This window comes from Salvelinus fontinalis, chromosome 3 (genome assembly GCF_029448725.1).
Source record: "Salvelinus fontinalis isolate EN_2023a chromosome 3, ASM2944872v1, whole genome shotgun sequence".
NCBI classification, from domain to species: Eukaryota; Metazoa; Chordata; class Actinopteri; order Salmoniformes; family Salmonidae; genus Salvelinus; species Salvelinus fontinalis.
In genome coordinates this window covers 5,097,651-5,119,849 of record NC_074667.1, presented here as the reverse complement: position 1 = coordinate 5,119,849, position 22,199 = coordinate 5,097,651, and the positions used below count along the sequence as shown (strand labels likewise).

The 22,199-nt window shown below is 43.8% G+C and overlaps 1 protein-coding gene across 1 annotated transcript; it reads left to right on the top strand.

Annotated features, from left to right (window-relative positions):
- The first annotated feature begins 162 nt into the window (after window positions 1–162).
- LOC129836442 (phosphoinositide 3-kinase regulatory subunit 5-like) lies at window positions 163–22,141 on the top strand. The gene is made up of 17 exons (XM_055902618.1): window positions 163–357; window positions 11,014–11,126; window positions 12,092–12,207; window positions 12,461–12,529; window positions 12,613–12,751; window positions 15,125–15,194; window positions 15,589–15,763; window positions 15,966–16,134; window positions 16,247–16,315; window positions 16,516–17,411; window positions 18,060–18,185; window positions 18,284–18,415; window positions 18,601–18,694; window positions 19,085–19,161; window positions 19,294–19,387; window positions 19,564–19,649; window positions 20,181–22,141. The coding sequence occupies exons 2-17, from the start codon at window positions 11,027–11,029 to the stop codon at window positions 20,601–20,603; spliced, it is 2,835 nt and encodes a 944-aa protein (XP_055758593.1). The 5' UTR covers window positions 163–357; window positions 11,014–11,026; the 3' UTR covers window positions 20,604–22,141.
- The last annotated feature ends 58 nt before the right edge of the window (window positions 22,142–22,199 follow it).

Genomic DNA, 22,199 nt, shown 5'->3' with positions numbered 1-22,199 from the left:
ATTACTTCCAAATAAGACAAATTACTTCCTTTAAGGAGGCCAACAGACACCCACACTCTGCCTTCCTCATTGTGCTTACACGCACCTCTCTCATTCACTTCCTGTTTGACACAAGCCCTCTGCGTGTGCAGGGTCTATATCTCCACCACTACTACTGCAGCTACTGTGGCTGGTGGTAGTCTACAGCTGTTGTTTCTCTGGAGCCATACACAGCGCTAGTAAAGGAAGTGGCTCATCTGCGCTCCCCCTCTTCTCTCTTGTGAATGAATGGCAGTTGGATTGGAGTCATTGGACCTGAGGGGCTATCACACAAACTAACGGCAAAAGGCTATGGATGTTACTGGATGATAACAGTAGGTAAGCAGTGTGGAGGACTAGTGGGCTATCTGTGGTTGTAAGCCTACCAGGCTATTGTCTTTTCACAATGTATGAGCATGCTTTTGTGGCACAGTCGATGGCGCGCTGGGCTTCGGGCCAGAAGGTTGAGGGTTAAGGGGGAATTTGGTGGAGGGGATAGCCCCGACTGGGACTCGAACCCGGGTCGAGCAACTGCCAAGAGGTCCAAACTCACCCACGCTAAATTACTGGAGCCTAAATCCAGTATATTAGACAATAGAAAAGTTTCAGAAGTATAACATCTGGACAATTTGTAAAGGACTCATCAAGTGTCTATGACTCCAGACATTCAAAATGACATTATATTCAAATTGAGACATTTGACCTTGGATATGAGTTAGTATTGTCAGTTGTCTTCATCTGTGGATGATGCCATATTGTTGAAAATCTCTAGTTGCCATTGTGCCCACAACTGCAAACAAAGAAAATACTGGTTCCATACATCTGAGAAGGGAACATTTGTGCACGAATCCTGGGACAAGACTAGCCAATCGAAGAAACATAATCAATGCCCAAGTGTCATATCATTGCTTCAATGCTTGTGTTTCTGAGTTTGTGGCTGGCGGTTGGTCCAGGGGTGTAAGAAAAGGGTATTGAGACAGTATTATGGGGCTCCCGAGTGGAGCAGCGGTCGAAGGCACTGCATCTCAGTGCTAGAGGCATCACTACAGACCCTGGTTCGATTCCAGGCTATATCACAACCGGCCGTGATTGGGAGACCTATAAGGCGGCACACATTTGGCCCCGTGTCGTCCGGGTTTGAGTTTGGCCGTGGTAGGCCGTCATTGTAAATAAGAATTTGTTCTTAACTGACTTGCCTAGTTAAATAAATTTTAAATAAATCATAACAAGGATAGTCGAAGTTCTGGTGATGGGGTATTCTGGTTAGTTGAAGTCGTCATCCATTAAACTGATAGTGATTTTACTTACAAATTCCACAAATGAATCGATTAAAAATGTCGTGACTATCAGAAACAACACCTGTAATCCCAACTGTGCTTATTAAACGGTTTATGAGTTTGTGGTAGATGTTGTTACACTGATGGGAAAGGCTGTCAAAATGATGTCACTGACACACAAGGAAGTAAACTTGCAGACCCCCACCAAGTAGCACTTATTTTTAGACACCCTGTGATGGTACTGTCATGATTCTAATACACAATGAGGAAGTATGTGTTGGTTGCATGGATACAGTATGCACGCAAACAGTTATTATACCATTTTGTAGATGCTTTTATCCAAATCAACTTAGTCGAGCATGCATACATTCTTCATACGAGTGTTCCCGGGAATCAGACCTTCAATCCTGGCTTTGCAAACGCCGTGATCTACCAACCAAGCCACAGAGGACCACAGTTATAATACTCTAATACCACATCTGTCACTTACAGTAGAACTGTGTGTTGATTGATGCACCGCTTACAGTAATCTGAAGGTATAGAGGGCATTCGCAAAATATTCAGACCCTTTGACCTTTCCCACATTTTGTTACGTTACAGGCTTATTCTAAAGTCGATTGAATTGCTTTTTTCCCCTCATCAATCTCCACACCAATATCCCATAATAACAAAGCAAAAACAGGTTTCTAGATTTTTGAGCAAATTTATGAAAAATATAAAACTGATATTACATTTATATAAGTATTCAGACCTTTTACTCGGTACCTTGTTGAAGCACCTTTGGCAGTGATTACAGCTTCAAGTCTTCTTGGGTATGACACTACAAGCTTGGCACACCTGTAGTTTTGGAGTTTCTCACATTCTTCTCTGCAGATCCTCAAGCTCTGTCGGGTTGGATGGGGAGAGTTGGTGCACAGCTTTTTTCAGGTCTCTTTAGAGTAGTTTGGTCGGGCACAGGCTCTGGCTGGACCACTCAAGGACATTGAGACTTGTCCCGAAGCTACTCCTGCATTGTCTTGGCTGTGTGCTTAGGGTCGTTGTCCTGTTGGAAGGTGAACCTTCGCCCCCAGTCGGATGTCTCGAGTGCTCTGGAGCAGGTTTTCATCAAGGATCTCTGTACTTCGCTCCATTAATATTTTCCTCAATCCTGACTAGTCTCCCAGTCCCTGCAGCTGAAAAAAAACACCCCCACAGCATGATGTTGCCACCACCATGCTTCACTGTAGGGACGGTGCCATGTTTCCTCCAGACGTGACGCTTGGCATTCAGGCCAAAGAGTTCAATCTTGGTTTCATCAGACCAGAGAATCTTGTTTCTCAAAGTCTGAGAGTCCTTTAGGTGCCTTTTGGCAAACTCCAAGCGGGCTGTCTTGTGCTTTTTACTGAGGAGTGGCTTCTATCTGGCCACTCTACCATAAGGCCTGATTGGTGGAGGGCTGCAGAGATGGTTGTCCTTTTAGAAAGTTCTCCCATCTCCACAGAGAAACTCTGGAGTTCGGTCGGAGTGACAGTCGGGGTCGTGGTCACCTCTCTGACCATCGGGCTCAGTTTGGCCGTGCTGCCAGGTCTAGGAAGAGTCCTGGTGGTTCCAAACGTCTTCCATTTAAGATTGATGGAGGCCACCGTGTTCTTGGGGACCTTCAATGCTGCAAAAAAAAATTGGTGCCCTTCCCCTGATCTGTGCCTCGACACAATCCTGTTTCGGAGTTCTATGGACAATTCCTTCGACCTCATGGCTTGGTTTTTGCTCTGACTTGCATTGTCAACTGTGGAACCTTATATAAACAGGTGTGTGCCTTTCCAAATAATATCCAATCAATTTAATTTACCACAGGTGGACTCCAATAAAGTTGTAGAAACATCTCAAGAATGATCAATGGAAACAGGATGCACCTGAGTAAAATGTTGAGTCTTATGGCAAAGGGTCTGAATACTTAAGTAAATAAAGTATTTCTGTTTTTTATTTTTAATACATTTGCAAAAAAAAAAATGTTTTCGCTTTGTCATTATGGGTATTATGTGTAGATTGATGAGAAAAAAATTGAAGTCTGTCACAGTCATGCATATTTATACTCAGTGTTTTGCTCAGAGATTAGTAAAATATTGAGAAATGGTCTTTCAGTTTTTCAAAGAATTATAGTAATATTACACAATGAACTACTTAATCCATATCCCAATCATCAGCGTGGATTCACAGTTTTTTGGCGAAGGCAGAATGAAACAGAATACTTTATTTCATATCTCCAAATGCGCTTTCTAACAGCCTGCTCTTGATGTGCATGTGTGTTTCCGTTTTAGGTTTCAGTCTATTGTGAGCACTGACAATATTTATAACACTAGCAAACTGTTAACCAAAGTAATTTAGCAGACGCTATTACCCAGAGCAACCTACAGGAGCAATTATGGTTAACTGCCATGCTCAAGGGCACATCAACCAATTTTTCCCACCTAGTCAGCTCGGGGATTCGAACCAGAAACCTTTACTGGCTCAACGCTCCTAACCGTTATGCCAACTGCCGCTCTTCAGCATGTGATTGGAAGTCACCTACCTCCCTATATCTATCTCCAAGCACTAGTGAAAGCGGCAACACCCATTTTTAGCAGACAAGATCGTTTGGTTAGCACATCAAAACGCCAAGCAGTATGATTCACACAATCTCTCTTCCTGTTTACCTCTAAACCAGTCTTATCCCACTCCAAAATCAACGTTTTTCTACACACACTCAGAACCTTCCCACATGATATACACCTCACTCACCCAGGGGTACGTTCAGTAGGCAAACGTGGAACGTTGCAGATAGAAATGTAGTGAATCGAGCTGACATGATTCCTTATTCTACATGTCAGTGAGGCATGTTTGTTCTACATGTTTTGTTAAACATATTTCTAGCGGAATGTCACCTGAACACGCCCCCAGGTCTTCCACATTGCATATACTATATCTACATTGCACATTATACACTAATGCATGGATTAGAGCAATCGAATATTATACACCTGACTGATTTTCCTTATTTACATATCATGTGCTCATGATATTTTAACTGCCAGTTTAGTTATAAATGTGGATATATCAATACAGTATAGAACACAGTGTGGAGGTTTGGTAGTCATGTCTTATATCAAACTTGGCTCGTAGTCCATAATGCAATTCAGACCATATTTGCATAATTGTCCACTCCCTCTAATAATACCTTTACTGGGGACGTGAGGATCAAAGTCTGTGTATAATGACACTGTTGTTCTAGCTCCCATCCACCTTGTGGATCTGTTGTCACTTGTCTAAATGTGTCCTGAATCTGATCATAAAATATGTGTACACTAAGGACCACACCGCAGACTGTAATGCGGAAAATATATTTTTTTGTCAGATTCAGTTGAAGTCGGAAGTTTACATACACCTTAGCCAAATACATTTAAACTCAGTTTTTTTTTTACAATTCCTGACATTTAATCCTAGTAAAAATTCCCTGTCTTAGGTCAGTTAGAATCACAACTTTATTTTAAGAATGTGAAATGTCAGAATAATAGTAGAATGATTTATTTCAGCTTTAATTTCTTTCATCACATTCCCAGTGGGTCAGAAGTTTACAAACAATCAATTACTATTTGGTAGCATTGCCTTTCAATTGTTTAACTTGGGTCAAACGTTTCGGGTAGCCTTCCACAAGCTTCCCACAATAAGTTAGGTGAATTTTGGCCCATTCCTCCTGACAGAGCTGTGTAACTGAGTCAGGTTTGTAGGCCTCCTTGCTCGCACAAGCTTTTTCAGTTCTGCCCACAAATTTTCTATAGGATTGATGTCAGGACATTGTGATGGCCACTCCAATACCTTGACTTTGTTGTCCTTTAGCCATTTTGCCACAACTTTGGAAGTCCACTTGGAAGACCCATTTGCAACCAAGCTTTAACTTCCTGACTGATGTCTTGAGATGTTGCTTCAATATATCCACATAATTGTCCTCCCTCATGAAGCCATCTATTTTGTGAAGTGCACCAGTCTCTCCTGCAGCACAGCACCCCCACAACATGATGCTGCCGCCCCCGGGCTTCACGGTTGGAATGGTGTTCTTCGGCTTGCAAGACACCCCCTTTTTCTTCCAAACATAACGATGGTTATTATGGCCAAACAGTTCTATTTTTGTTTCATCAGACCCTAGGACATTGCTCCAAAAAGTACAATCTTTGTCCCCATGTGCAGCTGCAAACTATAGTCTGGCTTTTTTATGGTGGTTTTGGAGCAGTGGCTTCTTCCTTGCTGAGCGGCCTTTCAGGTTATGTCGATATAGGACTCGTTTTACTGTGGATATAGATACTTTTGCACCCGTTTCCTCCAGCATCTTCACAAGGTCCTTTGCTGTTGTTCTGGGATTGATTTGCACTTTTTGCACCAAAGTACATTCATCTCTCGGAGACAGAGCGTGCCTCCTTCCTGAGCGGTATGACGGCTGTGTGTGTTTATACTTGCGTACTATTGTTTGTACAGATGAACGTGGTACCTTCAGGCGTTTGGAAATTGCTCCAAAGGATGAACCAGACTTGTGGAGGTCTACAATTTCTTTTCTGAGGTCTTTGCTGATTTCTTTTGATTTTCCCATGATGTCAAGCAAAGAGGCACTGAGTTTGAAGGTAGGCCTTGAAGAACATCCACAGGTACACCTCCAATTGACTCAAATGATGTCATTTAGCCTATCAAAAGCTTCTTAAGCCATGACATAATTTTCTGGAATTTTCCAAGCTGTTTAAAGGCACAGTCAACTTAGTGTATGTAAACTTCTGACCCACTGGAATTGTGATACAGTGAATTATAAGTTAAATAATCTGTCCATAAACAATTGTTGGGAAAATTACTTGTCATGCACAAAGTAGATGTCCTAACCGACTTGCGAAAACTATAGTTTGTTAACAAGAAATTTGTGGTGTGGTTGAAAAACGAGTTTAATGACTCCAACCTAAGTGTATGTAAACTTCCGACTTCAACTGTAAGTGTTCAGTAACTGCAGATGTGGCAGCTTCTATACTTCCACCATAGAGCCGAATTAACTTTACCATCATCAATACCCTGCCACTGCATCCCACTGTACCTGGTTGGGCCTGTACGTGCCAAAGACACCCGCTCGCCGGTAGTTGCATTGAACAAAAGAGGAAGCAATTTACAGCAGAGCGTTATCGTATTATTGTTCAACTGCTGTTATATCCTAAAACCATAAGAGGCTGGTGCTCATGCAGTAGTCCGGTTGAGTGAAAGAACGGAGGGTAAGGTGTACGATGTCATAAGGTGAATGCACCAATTTGTAAGTCGCTCTGGATAAGAGCGTCTGCTAAATGACTTAAATGTAAATGTAAATGTACGAGGAGAGGACGGGGCCATCAGCGTTTTAAACCCAACATAGGAAGATTGGATGGGGATATGGGATATGGGACTATCAATTAAAGTACAATGTAACAACCCCCCCCCCCCCCCCTCCCCCCCTCCACCACTTCCTCCCTTGTCTGTGGGAGTCTATCTGAGAGGCTGATCACACCACAACAATGGACAGGCACCTGCTTCCCTTCCAGAGTTGGGGAGCTATTTTCCTGTTTGGAAGCTGTTGGAAATGTGATCAGGCTGGGCAAAAGAAAGAGGAAAGGAAAGACGGGATGAAGGAAGAGTCTCACACTGTGTCTCAGGGTAGAGCATTGTAGAGGCAGAGAAGAAATAGGGCTAACCTGGTTGCCAGATCTGTTGCTCTTTGTCATGGCTATAACACTGTTTTTGAGGGTAGGATACCATAGAATTACACATAGTAATTTAATAAGATCTCTATGGAGGGTACAGGCAGAGTGGGAAGCTACCCTGGTTGCCAGATCTGCTTGGCTAACGCATACACAGATCTGGCAACCCGGCTAGCGCCAAGCTGAAGATCTTGTTACTGTTGACTTGAGGGCCTTCATGCCACATCTGCAGCTGTGTGCAAGGATGCTCCACCAGGATTGAGTCACATTCAGGCTTGACCTATAAAACAATAAGAAAATAAGACTAAATAGTCAGGTTATGTTCGGTCAGGCTCAGTATGACTCAGTTGTTGGCCTGATTGTGGCACTCTAATCCACAAAGTATTTTGGTTTGAACTGGGAGCCAGTTGTTTGTATTGATCAGTTGATCTAACTGATCCTAATTGATTAATTGGATGAGATTGGATGTGTCATGCTAGCACCTTGGGCTGAAATCAGGGATTAGTTGAAAATGTGCAGATGCTACTCTCTTAGGAAAAAAGGGTTCCCAAAGGCTTCTCCGGCTGTCCCCATAGGAGAACACTTTTTGGATCCAGGTAGAACCCTTTTTGGATCCAAGTAGAACCCTTTTTGGTTCCATGTAGGGTTCTAGATGGAACCCAAAAGGATTCTACCAGGAACCAAAAAGGGTTCTTCAAAGGGCTCTCCCATGGGGACAGCTGAATAAACTTTTTTAGTTTCTACATAGCACTTTTTTTTTCTAAGAGTGTAGGGTACTCCAAAATGATATGTGATGTGAAGGACAAAGGAGAGACCGGGGACATGGCAGCTAGAGACAGACATGTGACTTTTAGTCAGCTTTCCTTATTAACCTCTGTTGCAACAGCTGAAAATGTGGAAGTGACCTTGTTGACGTTTGAGAGGACATTCATACATCCTCTTATGAAAACCCACAGTTTCATATAATGTCAATAGTTGCCATGTAAACAGAATGATTCAATACCTGAATAGAATTGTCTAGAACAGCCTGTTCATCTATGCTATTGTTACATTGACCGTGTGAAATACATCCAACATTCACTGATGTTTAGAAAACGTTGGTAGCACTTTGTTTGACTTCATTACACATTCATGAGCCATACTTAATGCATTCATACCACTACATAATCATTGAAATAAGTGAATAGCCTACAGTCAGCCATTATATGGCAATGGATGACTCACTCTGAATGTCCTACTGTAAATGAGATCATAAGAGTTTCTTTATTATACCCAGAGTCAACATCTGACCCTAGGCTGGATACAGTCATCAAAACTTATATGATTGATTAGTTCCTTCCCATTCCACCTGGCCTGTGTCCATTCCACCTGGCCTGTGTCCATTGTGGAACAGTATAGTTCCACAATGACCGGTGGGTCATTTACAGGTTAGTATCAAACAGTAACTTTCCTACACCTACTGAGCATGCCACTCATAACACATCTTGCCTGATCTCAGACCTGTTTGTGTTGTCCTGACAAATCCTATGGTCATTGTCAACCCAAACAATGGCAAGACAGACCAAACAGATCTCAGACCAGGCTATAACACTTCTGGGGATACAATACACCTTTAGCGTGGGCGACGGGGGCTGAGAACAAGGCTGTATGGAAGTGTTGTTTATGTAACTTCTATTGTTATTGTCAGGCTTCACCATATTGTTGTTAATAGTAGTGGTGCTGGAAAAGAATGGTTTAATTACTCTGACCCCCTGGCCTTTGTTCACATGCTCTTCCTCTCATGGTTCCTTAGGGGCCCTAAATGCCTGTTATCTTCAGGAGCCGGGGGTAACCCTCGATTTCCCCATCCGTCTGACTCTCCGCTCTCTGGCCCCGCTGTGTTTGTGTGTGTCACAGGAGGCTGCTGAGGGAAGGACAGCTCATATTAACGGGCAGAACAGAGCGAATGGAATGGCTTGGAAACCGTGTGTTTGGTGTATTTGATACCATGCCACTGATTCAGCTCCAGCCATTACCACGAACCCGTCCTCCCCAATTAAGGTGCCACCAACCTTCTGCGGTATTTGTCTATTTCTTTGTGTGTGTGTGCCCCCCCCCCCCCCCCCCCCGACCCCCCAGGCCCATATCTGTACACAATGACAGTTTCCTGTCCTTTGGTCAATACTGAGAAAAGTCCCCCACGAGACCTAAAAATAGGGAGACTTCTCGTCGTGAGCATTTATATCATTGCCTCGCTCAACAGCAGCTGAATGGCCCAGTTGAGAAAGTTTGGCTTCGTCTAACCCTTGGCCCCTGTAACATGACTTTAGAAGTCGGTTCCCAGGACCCAGATGAAACCTGCTCTTGGTTTTAAAATGCTTCCAATGAGGTAGTGCATGTTTTGACTTCGAGTCTGTTTTTGTGTTTCAGCTTTATCTCTGTATCGACATAAGGCCAGTGAGGAACACTCATAGACGAGCCTTGGTTGGTCAGAATCAGTGTAAGTTCCCTCAGAGCAGGTGTCCGGTGGGTTTTTCATTCACCGTGCGTTGGTGAGATATTACCGCTAATCACCATCACCTCTGACCTTTTGTGCATTTGCGTGAGTCATTCATAGGCACAGATTCATATGCAGCGCAGTGCTACCTGGCACACATTATCAGTCACATGTGGGATATAGGGGATTTCCCTGTCTCGATGGGGAGTTTTTGAGCCTGTTATTGGATACAAACACTAGTTGGTGGGAGGGATTGAAGTGTCTTGTCTTATGAAAAATGTTTGTTTTCACTCAACAAAGGAAGCTGCACTGTCCACTTCAGAAACCCATGGTAAAGTTCCCCAGTGGGGCAAGAAAGGACAATACGTAGTGCGGCTGCTGCCTAAGACAGTACCTTTGGATATGTCCCTATATTGGAATCTTAGAATGTGTACAGTCAATTCATACACTAGTAGCCTGGTCCCAGATCTGTTCGTGCTCTTGCCAACTCCTGCTGCTCTCATTGTCAGGACAAAAGTATGGCAATGAGTGATACGAAGTTGGCAGGATAGCACAAATAGATTGGCACTCAGGCTAACACAATAGCTGCTTCTGTTGTGAATGTCCAGTATCCTACATCACTGTAGCTGGTCAACAACACTCCAATGACTTTGACAGTCATTTTTACAGGCCTTTCTTGAGACATCTGCAGATTGTATCATGAAGTCATGACCAAAAAACGTCTGGCTGTTGATCAATCTGCAGTCAAGATTGTTGTGAAAAACAATTAGACATTTTAGTCAAATTACACAATTATTAACAAATTATTGGCAGTTATTATAGTAATAGACAGCAAATTCATCAGCCTTCTGTTATTGGATGTGACTGTTATTGGATCTTATTACGTTGATGCAGAGACTGGATTACAGAAACATGAAACTCCTGTGATTGTGAGTGAAATTGCTTGTTATAAAACAACACCCTCATCCTGTCATGCATAACAGGAGATACAACACAATTATAACACGACTGAAACAAAGCCCAACCATAGAGCCGAACACCTGGGCCGAAACAGGCGTGAAAAAGAAACATTTTGAAGCCGAAATGTTTTCTTTTATAATATACCAGTTCATGTTCTCTGTTTCAAAACATGTTCAAATCGTTTGGTTTCTACTGAACATGCCCCTGTTGTGCGTCCTAATATCAGGAAGTCCCATATCCTATTGTCTCTATATGATTCCCAGGAACACAGATGAGGGCGATGCCTATGAAGGGCCATAGAAATATAACAAACTATAAGAAGGGCAGGAAGAGAGAATAACAGTTTGTTTATCTTATCTCTCCGTCCCCCTGAAGTCCCCTCCTGTCCTGTGGCTTTTCCACGGAACTCATGAGGGCATGTTCATATGTCCCCTGCGACGTATACCAAGAGGCAAAACTGGACCTCTGTTTACTTCCTTGATCTGATTAGAAGTCTAATATGCTTTCACGGAAAGAGGATGAATGGAGAGAGGCGTGATGTTAATCTTATCCCTCTCTTCTACTCCAGGTCGTGAGAAGACATGCAGCACACGTCGTGTACTGAGGACCGGATCCAGCATGCTCTGGACCGATGTCTGGATGGGCTCAGACCCAGCCCCACGGCACCACAACCCTGGAACGGTAAGCCTCATCTGGGCTGAACAGGGTCGGACATGGGCGGGTGTATTTCGTCTCTTTCGTTGGTGACTTAGTTTTCATTCTCAGGGAATTTGATTCCCGGTGTATTTCATTTGAGACATACAGTCCTTTATTTCTTAAGAAAGGCATAATATGGTTGTTCACAGGATATGGAAATCAGGCCTGTTCACATGTCACGGTGGCATGTAGTTCATGCCATAGTATTGATCCAAACTGCAGGACCATTTTCTAAGTGTGCTGTTACAGAAAGTCGACATGATATCAAATAGCATGAGACGTTTCAAGTGTCCAGCAACACGTTAACCCCTCCACAAGAAGATCTTCATCAGTCCTCAGTCAGACCACACTGACAGTAAATTGTTGTTCTTCCTCAACTTCTGAGCACCACAACTGTTCGTTGTGACAGGTATATCTGAAGCCCAGTAGGCCTAGTGAGTCTGTTGTTGAAAACTGTCAGAGAAGGGTTATTACGTGCTAGAGGAAGTATCAACTTTGACACTATGGCTTTGGAGGAAGTTGTACACACACACACACACACACACACACACACACACACACACACACACACACACACACACACACACACACACACACACACACACACACACACACACACACACACACACACACACACACAGAGAGACCGTGGTGGCATAGACTGCAGTGTGCCTGGAAGCATGATGAGGTAGTGTGAGGGGGTAGGATCGGTTAGTGTAGTAAAGCGTAGCAGCACCAAATGTGTCAGATATCATACACCTACACCCTGTGGTTTTCTATATCACATTTTCAGGAGGTACCTTGTTGCCACATACTGTGTTGAAATGATGTTATTCATTTGTTTGAAGTACACTGTGTACCCTTCAGGGAAGCTGCATGTTCTAGTATCATAAACATGTTACACAATGTGGCATGCTCCCTGTGATGTGACGTGTGTGTGTGTGTTTCAGTCCTGATGTGCTCGGCGGGCCAGTCGTTGAACCGCTGGAGTCTGGAGGAATTGGTGAAGAGAGACCCAGAGAACTTCCTCATCCTCCTGCAGCAGATCCTCAGGAAGACCCGAGAGGTGAGGGGTCACAGGTCATTACTGAAAGGGCAGAGGCTATCATAACTCCTCTACTTAGGATGCTGCTATGACCTAGATTCTCATGGTCACATGTCATGATGACCCCAAGTCTCTACAGAATGTAGGTGGGATTTTAGTCTGATCTACAGTATGTGATTAGGAGCTCTATGCCATCTTGTGGTGGGAATTGAGAACTGAAACTGTAAAGTGTGGATATGTGAATGAACTTTTGGGTCTCTGTATGTGTGTGCAGGTCCAGGATCAGTGTCAGTATGAGCTAGTGGCTCCCCTCGCTATCATGTTCTCCTCCACTCTGTTACAGGTAACGGTAATCAATCAATGAATAAATCAAACATGAGAATCCCAACCTTAGTTACCTCTAACTAGGTGTTTTCCTGGTTGCAGACCCCCTTCTGTCCCCCTGCCACGGAGCTGCTGGAGGAGGCCTGTGAGGTGTTTGGCTGTTTCCTGACTTGGCCAGAGCCTTACTGCAGCGTGTGTAAAGGACTGCTCTCCACCTTACATCAGGAACTCAAGGCCCCAGGTAAACATGGAAAGATGTGGGATACTCTAGGTTTTATATCTATCCATGCTTCTATGGGGGTTTTGAACTATTCGTTTACTTCATTGATGATCATGATGTGGACTGTGAATTAATATGAGGTCAAAAACGGACATGTGTAAGACAGCCTACCTTTTTCTGAGGCAACAAGTGCCTATGCTGACTTCCCTCTCAATGGTCCGAGCCATAGTTGCTGAGGGGTGTAATCATTACGCAGATTCTGTTGCAAAACGTTTTGCAATAAACTGTTTACTCCAAACACAGAAAACGAAAAACAAGAGTTTCTATTGGACAAATTCAGATTGGTCCCTCCCCGTTTCGTTTGCTCTAGTTGATTCCATTTGATTCTTAAACGGTTAACACTTTCCATAATGAACACACCCCATGTCATGTACTGTGGCTCTGTCATCCATGATCAGTGACTGCCCCCTAGTGACTCAAACAGATAATGCAGTAAGATGAAACGCACAAATACAGTGAGTATCAGAAAGTATTCACACCCCTTGACTTTTTTCCCACATTTTTTTTAATTTTATTAATTACACTTTGGATGGTGTATCAATACACCCAGTCACTACAAAGATACAGGGATCCTTCCTAACACACTTTCCAGAGAGCAAGAAAGCTGCTCAGGGATTTCACCATGAGGCCATTGGTGACTTTAAAACAGTTCCAGAGTTTAATGGCTGTGATAAGAGACAACTGAGGATGGATCAACAGCATTGTAGTTACTCCACCTAATTGACAGAGTGGAAAAAAAGGAAGCCTGTACAGAATATAAAAATTCCAATTCCCTGTTTTCAGCAAGGCACTAAAGTAAAACTGCAAAAATGTGGCAATGGAATTAACTTTTTGTCCTGAATACAAAGTGTTATGTTTGGGGAAAATCCAATACAACACATTACCAGGGTTGGGAGTAACAGATTATATGTAGTTACATGTTAGGCCTTAGACCTCTGCGCCACTCGGAAAGCCTAGCTATGTAAACTTTAACATTGATTTATCCTGCAATAGATATTGTTCAATTGGTAACGTACATTTTTGTCTTCTTCTAATGTCTCTTGAAGGGAAAGTAATCTAAAAGTAATGGAATGTAATCAGATTACGTTACTGAGTTTGGGTAATACCAAAGTTACGTTACTGATTACAATTTTGGACAGGTAACTTATAACGGATTACATTTAGAAAGTAACCTACCGAACCCTGCACATTACTGAGTAGTAGTCTCCATATTTTCAAGAATAGTGGTGGCTGCGTTATATTATGGGTATGCTTGTAATCGTTAAGGAGTTTTTCAGGATAAAAAGGAAACAGAATGGAGCTAAGCACAGGCAATATCCAAGAAGAAAACCTGGTTGTCTGCTTTCCACCAGTCACTGGGAGATTCATTCACCTTTCAACAGGACAATACCCTAAAACACAAGGCCAAATCTACACTGGAGTTGCTTACCAACAAGACAGTGAATGTTCCTGAGTGGCCGACTTACAGTTATGACTTAAATCTACTTGAAAATATATGGCAATACCTGAAAATGGTTGTCTAGCAATGATCAACAACCAATTTGATAGAGCTTGAAGAATTTTGTGAAGAATAAAAATGTTGCACAATCCAGGTGTGGAAAGCTCTTAGAGACTTACCCAGAAAGACTCACAGCTGTAACTGCTGCCAAAGGTGCTTCTACAAGTATTGACTTAGGGGTGTGAATACTTATGTAAATTAGATATTTCTGTATTTCAATTTCAGAACATTAGCAAAAAAAAATCTGTTTTAACTTTATCATTATGAGGTATTGTGTGTTGATGGGTGAGTTTTTTTTTTTACAATTCAAATCAATTTTGATTTCGGCTGTAACACCACTATATGTGGAATAAGTCAAGGGGTATGAATACTTTCTGAAGGCACTGTAGATATAACACAATCGGATGAACTTGATCACCTCAAATTGATCAAGTTAGGTAAGTTAATAGTCAAGTTAGGTAATCGTGTCTGCTCAAACATGTGCCATTGATAATGGAGAAGCGCTTTACGGTTCTGTGGTAGCCTGTTCTTTGAAAGCGGATGTGTGATACTTCAATTCACAAAAGAAAAAAGCAGAACTATAACATCCTGTCGACTACCTGGAAGAGGATAATGACAGATAAAATAAGACTGAAATCTGAGAAAGTCACGTCAGGTACAGGCCAATGAATGAATGAATGAATGAATGAATGAATGAATGAATGAGCTTGCAGTGGTGCGAATGGGCATCACTATTTTGTGATGTTGTGAGATCAAATGATTATATAATTGTGTGCAATACAATACTTTAGTGTGCAAAGAACAATCAACTTATTCAGCGTGTGTTCATTTCACAGGCATATCCTATCACAGACTGGTGAGAGAAGAGCAAGGCCTGGCCACCTCAAAACATCGCTCAAAAACAATGTAGGTTGTCAACAGTTTAACTGCTATATTTTATTACAGATGATTCTAAATGACTGTGCATTTTTGTCATGCACATGTAAACCACACGTCTGGAACTCCACTTCAGTTCTTCGTTCTCCCCACCCCTTCCCTGCCCGATATATCACTACTTCCTTTTCACTCTGATGTGGGTTTTTCTGCTGTTAGCGTTCCCCCTGTTCTGTTTCCGTGGAACTGGGTGGGTATTTATATACACGTCTTTGCATGTGTTGCCTGAGAGACAAAGGCATTTGTATCTTCCTGTTCTACAATTCATGCAACAAGGAATAATAATAATAATGCCTTTTTAGAGCGCAGACCTCCTAGCACCCCTGTGTTTCCACCATGTCAACCCTATGTCATCTCATCCCGATAGGACGGTTCTGTTGATGAACCCTAGTGAGGTGCCTCCTGAGTTCCTGTCTGTAGCAGACCAACTGAGTAGTATCCAACGTTCCCAGAGAGAGACATACATCACCCTGGTAAAACATGCCTACCAGGCTACCCTGGGCTCCAAGTACCCCCTGGCCAGCATCCACAAAGCCCTGCAGGTACTGGACGACACAATATACCACTGGTGCGCTATAGAGATACCGATAGAAATTGTGATTTTAGCTAAGATTTGGTTAGTCTTGATGGGATGTGTAATCTGTTACTTTTTACCCATCATGGTCGAAATCATTGGTTAGTAGTTTGATAGTTTGCTAGTACTGATCTTCTGTACAGTAACACAACATGACTCCCTCGCCACAGGTCAAGAGTCTAGAAGTGCTGGTGGAGATCTTCTCCATGGTAACCGACGTCCTGGAGATGGCCGCTGCCATGGACGACCCGGCGAAAGGTCGTGATCATGTGACGCAGGGCCTGGAGGCGCTGAGGGAGAGGATGGGCGTCCCAGCGTCCAATGTCAGGAAGTCTGACGGTGAGAGGGCGGAGCCTAACCAGTGTATTGATTTGTCAAAATGAGGCTACTGGGAAAAAAATTCCATACAATGTGTGTAAATGTTGTTTTGTTGTATTTACTCTGTTTTTAGGAATGCTGCAAACTCTACCACTGCCCACAGCCAAGTGCTACATGTTTCACTGGGACAAGGACAACTTTGGTAAAGGACTTTGGTCTTCTGTCTCTCATGAAATGGCTTGTCATGGGATCCCCCTAGAGTCTGGTTCCTCTCTAGGTTTCTCCTACCTAGGTTGACTTTCCTTTCTGTTTGATGGTTTCAACTTGGATTGTGACAAATTAATTTGTAGACGGTGTTTTACAGTACATGCAATTGATAGACTGTGTCCTTGTGATTTTCAGACATCCTCAACACCATCCTGGAGAACGAGCATGACCTAACCGGCTTCCAGACCTCCAGTGGTCAGGGTGATGGTGAAGATGAGGAGGGAGAGGAAGGTGCAGAGTTCGACCTGGAGGAGGAAGAGGGAGAGAAGGAAGAGGGAGAGAAGGAGTTTGTACGTAGACATGTCGGAGGCAACGGCTGGAGCATGGACCACCGAGCCTCTACCTTCTCCACCGTCTCCTCCCTCTCCACTGCCTCTAAAGACTCCATGTACTCCAACTTGTCCGAATCCTACACCCCCTCCATTCTCTCAGTCACTTCCGGCATCGACAGCGACTTCTACGAAGACCCTGAGGACGCCACCTCCAGCCCCTCCCCTTTGGAACGGAGTCCATCGTCCGGCAAGTCAACCAAAGCTTCGGCTCGTCGGAGCCAGCACTTCTCCCGTTTCTTCAAGACAAAGACGCAGTCCCTGACCAGAGCCAAGAGCCTCGGCAGCCCAGATGCTAAGGACTTTGTCCCTGTTCGTTCAAAGCGCTCCAACTCCCTCCCGCAGCAGGTGCACCTACGCAGCCCAGACTCCTTGTTCCAGACCCCCTGTACCTCCCAGGCCCTCAAGCATGTGTGCTTCCGCCGGAGGCCCATCCTGAGCAGTGACGAAGAGGGTGACAGTAATGCCACCACCCTGAGGGTGGTAGTGTTCGGGGCCGACCACGTGGCGGGCAAGGTGGCGAGGGCCTATAGTAACCTACGCCAGAGAGAGAACGTTTGCCCGAACCTCAGCAGAGCCTTCCGGCTGCAGTTCTTCTTTGTGCCTGTGAAGAGGGACAGTGTTGTGAGGTGCCCCAGTCCCAGGTGCCCTAGCCCCGGAGGCCAGTCGGCTAGCCCACGGAGAGGAAGTACATCCTGTACAGTGAGTACAACTCTTATAGTATAGTGGCTCTTTTTAAGTGGTCCTATCAGGTTTATAGCATAGTGGCTCTTTTTAAGTGGCCCAATCAGGTTTATAGCATAGTGGCTCTTTTTAAGTGGCCCTATCAGGTTTATAGCATAGTGGCTCTTTTTAAGTGGCCCTATCAGGTTTATAGCATAGTGGCTCTTTTTAAGTGGCCCTATCAGGTTTATAGCATAGTGGCTCTTTTTAAGTGGCCCTATCAGGTTTATAGCATGGTGGCTCTTTTTAAGTGGCCCAATCAGGGTTGGGGTTAATTCTATTTCAATTCAAGTCAATTGGGGAGATAATTGAAATTTGATTCATAATATTTCAGTTTTTTCAATTCATAAATTGAACTTCAATTCACTTCCTGATGAGATGGACCCAAACCATGTTAGTTTCTGGTGCACCATAAGAAATATCAGCACTAAAAGCGTAACCTCAATTCTAGATAATGGGTTGATAGCTGTTTAGGAGACCGTTTCCCTCAGGACCGAGTTTGGCAAACCCTGCGAAAGAGCAGCGGAATTAAATTCAGGATGAGTCGTCAGGCACTGTTTCTGTGGCCATACAATACTATTACTACCGCAGCTAAAATGAAGAGAGACTGACATATTGTTCTTCTAGGAGCTCAACATTATTGCCACAGAAGACAGCACTAACGACATAGCCCGTTTTATTGGTATGCTGGACCCCTGGTACGAACGCAACACCTTGAGCCTGCTCAGTCTACCAGCCAACGTGGTGTGTCAGGTAAGAGCACATTTTGTGTGACATATCAAATGATGAATATGATGAAAAAATGATGTGTTGTCTCACACACAGTCAATGGTGTTCACTGTGTCTTGCAGCAAACCTCTAAGATAGAGTCTGAGTTGGCTGATAGTTCCTATGAGGATCGTCTGCCCATCCTGGCTGACCTGGTGCTGTACTACTGTCGCCATGCCACCAGGCCTGCACTGATGCAGCTCTACCAAGCTGAGGTGAGGCCTGGATTCTCTTTCTGTCTCCTTTTCTCTCTCTCTGTCACTCTCTGTCACTCTCTGTCTCTCTCTTTCTTTCTCTCTCTCTCACTCACACACACACACACACACACTGCACATCTCCTATACTCAACCTCCATGTTATAAATGTGTGTATTGACTGTTTGATGTCCTTGGGGTTGTAGATGACGTTAGCTGGAGGCGAGAGGCGGACAGAGGTTTTCATTCACTCCCTAGAGCTGGGCCACACCGCGGGGACACGAGCCATCAAGGCTATGGGTACATACATCTGCCTCAGCCCCGTCTCCTAGCAAACAGCCCATAATAAACAACAGGCAGTTCAGATTTTCCCATTAGAAAATATGCATCTTGACTTCAGCCGGGAGTCCGAGGTCTGGGTGGATTAAGGCTATGGGAACATCTGCTGTTTCAATCTATGATTCAGAGACTCAAATTGTCTCATTTGTTCCTCCATGTCGTTTCTTCTATGCTACATGACTGAATCTCTTCCACCTCTTTTAGCTTATTAAAAAAGAAAGTGATACTAAGTGTATAAATCATCATTCTTTGTATTCATCATCATCAATGATTGATTATTCGTCTTCGTCATCATGTTCAGCTCTATGGCTGTATCCTAATAGGAAAGCTCTGTGTTTGTCCTTTTTGTAGGTGCCGCAAGCAAGAGGTTTGGGATCGATGGCGACCGGGAGGCAGTCCCTCTGATGTTAGAGGTGGTTTACAACAGGGTAAAGATGGTGTTCAGCAGCTGTTCATCCTTCTAGAAACATACTGACCGTGTCCACTGCCTAATGAGTCATCATTATCTTTGCCTGCTGCATTTCTGACGTATCTCTCCCCTCCTCCTTTTTCTCTCTCAGGTGGTTATCAGTGGGAGAAGTCAATGGACGAAGAAAGACAAAGTTTGCACCTCCATCCACCTGACCAAAGCCTGCAAGAATCCAGAGGAACTAGGTGATTTAACTAGAGCAATGAAAGGAACTACAGTAAAATAAAGTTCTGGGTTCGTTCAAGTATTGGACATTTTTGGGCTCACGCATGTCAGAGAGCAACCAAATCCGTTAGGTTTGAACGTTTGTTTCATAAACGCAGACATCGTGTTCTGATCCCTTCCTTCCCCCACGGTTTAGATTCAAAGATGGAGTGCTTGCAGTTGACAATGACAGAAGTACTGAAAAGGCAAAACTCCAACAAATCTAAGATGGGCTACAATCAGGTGAGCAGGATGTTGTCAGAGCAAGTCGGTCTGACTTGCGTACATCAACAACTTTACATAAACCAGGGTGCTCTATAAGGACTCCATAAAGAGGTCTGTAGCGACATCTCTCGTATCCCGAGAACGAGCTTCTTTCTAGATCAACCCGATAAGAAACCCAATGTACACTTTCACAGACACGTCTCAGTTTCTACTCTAACAGAGCACGACTTTCACTTGAGTTTTTGTTGTCGTTGTTCTTCTCCAACCCTTTTCCTGTTCACTGTTCACTTGATCGTACATGAATATGACACACTACATCCTGTAGCTCAGGCAAATATAGCATTAATGCCACTAATTAATGCTTTTCTATATGTCCTTAGGGCTGGTTTCCCAAACACAGATTAACCTAGTCCTAAACGCTTTCACTGGAGATTATCCTTTGATCATGTTTTTGATCCAGGACTATGCTTAATCTGTTTCTGGAAAAACGACCCTTGGAGTCCCAAAATATACTTGTATTGCTTCTAATGGTCAGTTTCTACTTGACAGCAACTGAGCATGACTGAGGTGAAGGTGGACAAGGTGCAGGTCAGTGGGACTGGTAACACCACCTTCGCTGTGTGTCTGGACCAGGATGAGAAGAAGATCTTCCAGTGTGTCACCAGGTACAGGCAGGCGCACACACACACGCACACACACACACACACACTTACACACTTACACACACACTTACACACACACACACACTTACACACACTTACACACACACACACACACACACACACACACACACACACACACACACACACACACACACACACACACACACACACACACACACACACACACACACACACACACACACACACACACACACACACACACACACACAGAGAGAGTCTTGTACAACTAACCTTGTGGGGACACACAATTCAGTCCCATTCTCAAAATCCTATTCTCCCTAACCCCTAAACCTAACCCTAGCTCCTAATCCTAAAAATAACCCTAGCTCCTAATCCTAAACCCCCTAGAAATAGCATTTGACCTTTTGGGGACCAACAAAATGTCCCCAGTTGGTCACATTTGGTAACACCACCTTCGCTGTGTGTCTGGACCAGGATGAGAAGAAGATCTTCCAGTGTGTCACCAGGTACAGGCAGGCGCACACACACACGCACACACACACACACACACTTACACACTTACACACACACTTACACACACACACACACACTTACACACACACACACTTACACACACACACACACACACACACACACACACACACACACACACACACACACACACACACACACACACACACACACACACACACACACACACACACACACACAGAGAGAGTCTTGTACAACTAACCTTGTGGGGACACACAATTCAGTCCCATTCTCAAAATCCTATTCTCCCTAACCCCTAAACCTAACCCTAGCTCCTAATCCTAAAAATAACCCTAGCTCCTAATCCTAAACCCCCTAGAAATAGCATTTGACCTTTTGGGGACCAACAAAATGTCCCCAGTTGGTCACATTTTTGTTTTACTATTCTTAGTTAAACACATTCACACAGTCTCCATAAGTAAATTTAAACACGTCCACACACACACACTCTGACCACAGTGTCACTTTCCCTCCCTCCTTCTCTCCCAGGTGTGAAGTATCTGTATGCTACAAGCCTGACAGCTCTACAGACTGGAGGTTAGACCAGGGCCTGTCCGCCCAGATCCAGCCACTCCACCCCACCTTCTGCACCCTCCTCTGCCTGCCCATAGCCACCTTCAGCGGCGCACAGCCCTGAGAGGGGAAGACCAGCCTTAAAAAAATATATATACTTTAATGTATTTATGACACTTTTTTTAAACAGCTGGTAACAGAGTGGAGTGGAGATGAAAAGCCTTGAGTCTGTGGACCAGACTAAAATGAATGGAAGAGACTCTTTTTGGAGTCAAGGGACATTATGGCTGCTGGATGGTTCAGTGAACCACCCTCCTGTGATGACTAACATTGCCTGAGACCTACAGACGTCCGTTGGGCTAACAGTCTTGTGACATTCAGGAGACCGGGGTTCAACACCCAGTTGCTGAAATGGACACTATGGATTATGTAAATGATGTACATTTGTATACTATATATTTCTTACCTCAAAATAACTTCAACATTACACTGTAGCTACACGGGCATTGGTGCAAGGTATTTGAAAGCACTGAAGTCCTCTCTTCCTGCACTGTATTGAGCAACGGTTTCCTGAAATGGGACATTTCTGAAATATCACAGTGACTTCTTTAGACCAGCAGGGGAGTCTATTGTGTTCACTTTCCCACACTAGAGTAACGTATGTATAATGATAGGATAATGAAGGATAATGAGGTAGGAAAAGCAGCCTTTTCTCAGGACTCCAAAGACTCATCCAATAGCAGTTATGTTAAATGTTGTTTTTACATTTGAATGTATATATTTGACATGCCATTGTACATAATATAAGACGTATCATACTAAGTGCTAAGTGGCACACTTTATTTGACACTGTATTTGACATAACATAAAGATATATTTT